This window comes from Myotis davidii, unplaced genomic scaffold, assembly GCF_000327345.1.
Source record: "Myotis davidii unplaced genomic scaffold, ASM32734v1 scaffold1642, whole genome shotgun sequence".
Classification (NCBI taxonomy): Eukaryota; Metazoa; Chordata; class Mammalia; order Chiroptera; family Vespertilionidae; genus Myotis; species Myotis davidii.
Genome location: NW_006293006.1, coordinates 12,711 through 16,384, shown reverse-complemented (window position 1 = coordinate 16,384; position 3,674 = coordinate 12,711). Strand labels below are relative to the sequence as shown.

Genomic DNA, 3,674 nt, shown 5'->3' with positions numbered 1-3,674 from the left:
TTCTTTCCAGTTTTACATTTTTGTTGGCAGTGATCCTTTCAAGGCCGATCCTGTTGGGGAAATTGGTCTATTTGGAGGCGATCCTTCAAGGGTTCGGATCCATGTACATCAGACAGCTTTCTCAGGTGATCCTCTCCTGAGGCTGTGGCCACGTCTGTTGTTGAGCCTTTCAGTGCAGCTGGCATCATCAGTGACCCTTTGGTAGAAACACTGAGGCACAGTGACCCTATCGCTCCTGGTGGAATGGTTGTTGTTGCAGCTAATGATTTGCCCACAGACCCGTTTACCAATATTAACAATGGTGGTAACTATTCCATAGGAAATGCCTGTGACCTCCAAACCGATTGATGTAAATTTATGAAACAAACAAATCTGAATCAATTTAAAACTGGTCTGGAAAATATTTAAAAAGCTACTTAAAAGGAACCTTATGCATTACTTAAATAAATGATGGCAACAATTTAAAATTACTTATTTATTATCAATATATTACAACTTGTGCTCAAGATAGCAGAAGAAGTAGAGGAAGTACTCAAATCCTCCCATGTCCACAGTGAAATCACAACTAAACTACAGAGCAACCAGCATTCAGAACCACCTGGAATCTTGGTGATCAGAAGGTCCCTGGTAAGGATACAAAGAAGAAGCCGCATGGAGCTGGTAAGAGGGGTGGAGATGTGCATTGAGCTGGACCACGTTGAGCAGGTATCAGGACTTTTTTTTTTTTTACTTTGTTCTTCTTGGTTTATAAATAATCCCACAGCCCAGCCAGTGTGGCTCAGTGGTTGAACATTGACCAATGAACCAGGATGTCACTGGTTTGAATCCTGGTCAGGGCACCTGCCTGGGATGCAGGCTCCATGCCCAAAAGGGGGCATGCAGGAGGCAGCTGATGTTTTTCTCTCCTCAATGTTTCTATTGTCTATCCCTCTCTCTCTAAAATCAATAAAAACATAGTTAAAAAAGGAAAAATAAAATAAAAAAAGAACTCTAGGGTGATAAAGATACCACATTTTGTTGGGATGGATGTGACACAGCATGAAGGGGTGTATAGATGTGAATCCAAACCAGCCATGTGGGATGGACCCTCACGTCACAGAGTGAGAACAGAAGGATAAGGAAGCAGTCAGCTAGGAAAGGGAGGGAGGGAGTGCACTCAAGTTGGATGGATGAGGCGTCCTCTACAGGGACAGGGCCCACGTTCTCCTGAACCCATACCTCACCTACCACATCTTCTCCCCCATTTATAGGATGTTCTCAGAAGACAGTTTGCCCAATTATGGTCCATATTCTCCTTCATCACCTCCTGGGGTCATCAGATGGGCTCCAATGCTCCCCCACTTCGAATGATGTGTTGTTGCCTCTGTGTTCACATCCTGGCTGCATCGCGGGCCCTTCTGGTGTCATTTCGAGCCTGAAATAGCAGCACCCCGAGGACCACCAGGACCAAGCCAGCCATGCCCATCCGGATGAGATTCTCCACTGTGTAGTCTTGGGGATGGAAAAATAAGGATTGTGGGTAAAGAAGTCTTAGAGGTTAGGGCAGACCCAAACCACCAGGATTCTGGTGTCTTCCCTGGGCTCCCACCTCCCCTTCACATTAGCATTCCAGTGATGTCTGAACTCAGCACCTGCTCTGAGTCACCTTGTAAGAGCTGTGCCCAAAAACTGAGGATGAGAGTAGATATGATTACAATTCAGAAATAACTAAGAGCTGTGTGTTCTGTGGTTCAGCCTGAGACTCAAGACCCCATGAGCTTATTCCTGTACAGCTGAGAGATCCCACCTTCTCAACAGCTGGGGATCCAGGGTCCATTGAGGAGGGTGTGGGATCAGGGGCTCCTGAATCCCAGGAGCACGAAGGGTTGAATATGGTCTGGGTCTCCTTCATCCGACCACACCCAGGCCCTTCCTCTCTGGGGTCTGCATTTTCATCGTCACCTGGAATGTTCATCTATTGATTCTTTCATTATTTATACATTAAATACATTTTTATTGACTTCGGAGAGGAAGGGAGAAGGAGGGATAGAAAAATCAATGAGAGAGAAAGATTGATTGGCTGCCTCCTGCACACCCCCTACTGGGGACTGAGCTTACAGCCTGGGCATGTGCTCTTGGTCAAAATAGAACCTGGTACCCTTCAGTCCAAAGGCCGGTGGTCTATCCACTGAGACAAACCCACTAGGATTTAACTCATTTATTATACAATTATACAAATGAATACCTACAGTGGTATATATATTTACCAAATCAAAATTTGGATATATGGATGCTAATGATGTGAGTTTTTGCTTTATCTCAAAGTACAACAAAGGTCATAACCAAGGAAGTCCACACTTCTGGCTCAAACTTTAAGTCACAGAGAAAATCCCCCTAATTTCATTCTTAAGTGAGCACCCAAAGTAGGAAATCACGTCAATCTAGTCACCTATTTTGATATGGAATCTGACATATAAACAACATTATTGACCTCGCCTCATTACAGCGATCCATGCAATAACTCTATGTGTCAGCTCCACAATTCAGTAAATGCACATGGATGATCAGTGTCACTCAGTTGGGTTAATATCCAAATGGGTGACACCAAGAAGCCTTTGTAATGTTTATCATGAGTTTAAAATTCAGAGAAAAGATCATTATGGGGGGATGTGCATCTGTCAGGAAAAGAGACCCTTCCTAGTAAACCCCAATGAAACGGAAGAACTGATTGGAACAAGTGGCCAATAGTGCTTTCAATGTAAAATGCAAATTTGTAAGTGGATTTGCCTTGACATAACTTTGGGTGTGAATGAAGCTGTTTTCCGGAGGGGACTCTGTGGCCCAATTTTTGTCCGTCATTCCATCCTATGGGACGTGGAGTGAGTAAAATAGGTATGCCATCGGGAATAAAGGAGTGACATTCCCTTTAACTGCTGGGGATTATAATTTTATATCATAGGGACCAACTGAAAAACAATCCACAGGGAGAGAGTCTTTGGGAGGCTAACAAGCCATGATATAAGTATGTCCACACAATAGCTTTCCTATGTGCACTTACTACCATATAGGAAATCTACATGAACCAAACGGCTTACTCACAAATTACAATATTAGGTGTGTAATTTTCTCAGTGGGCTGTGCACTTACTCAATTATACAAGTAGCTGTCAAAATGCTTCTGAAGTTCATTCATAAAACTCATTTGAAAATGTGCCTGATAAGAAGACTTTAAATAAACAAGAAGCTGTTCTCCATAACAAATATCTGAATTTAATCTACTCCCAATGAAAAGGGAAATAGAATGTTTATATTTCTAGCTGGACTCAGTATAATGTAAGTTAAATCGTGACCTTGTAGACTGGAGGTATTGCCTGAAGTATTTATAAAAAGAGCCATAATAGACCTGTGTGCACAGAAACACTGAGCAGAGGGGAATGCACAGAGTCTGGGCAGGAGGCCCCAGATCCCCTTGAGGCCTGTAGGGTCCCTCCTTGTTCTCAGGTGAGCACTGAGGGCCTGGAGGCCTCCAGTGAGCACAGGGAGTCATACAGTGTGGTGCCCACAGACAGGATGCTTCTCTCTATAAGGGAGTGTCCAGTGGGGGGCTGGGACTACAGGGACCCAGATTGTGAGATGAAGATGTCAGGAGGTGAGTGGTGGTGGTGGGGTCTGTGTTCTCTGCTCAGCTAATCACAT

At 44.0% G+C, this 3,674-nt stretch overlaps 1 protein-coding gene across 1 annotated transcript in view; it reads right to left on the bottom strand.

Moving 5' to 3' along the window:
* Positions 1–3,475: 3,475 nt before the first annotated feature.
* LOC107183547 (leukocyte immunoglobulin-like receptor subfamily A member 6) overlaps positions 3,476–3,674 on the bottom strand; it is a 2,288-nt gene continuing 2,089 nt past the window's right edge. The window contains exon 6 of the mRNA XM_015565813.1: positions 3,476–3,589. Within this exon, the coding sequence (XP_015421299.1) occupies positions 3,476–3,589 (114 nt within the window). The remainder of the gene's footprint in view (positions 3,590–3,674) is intronic.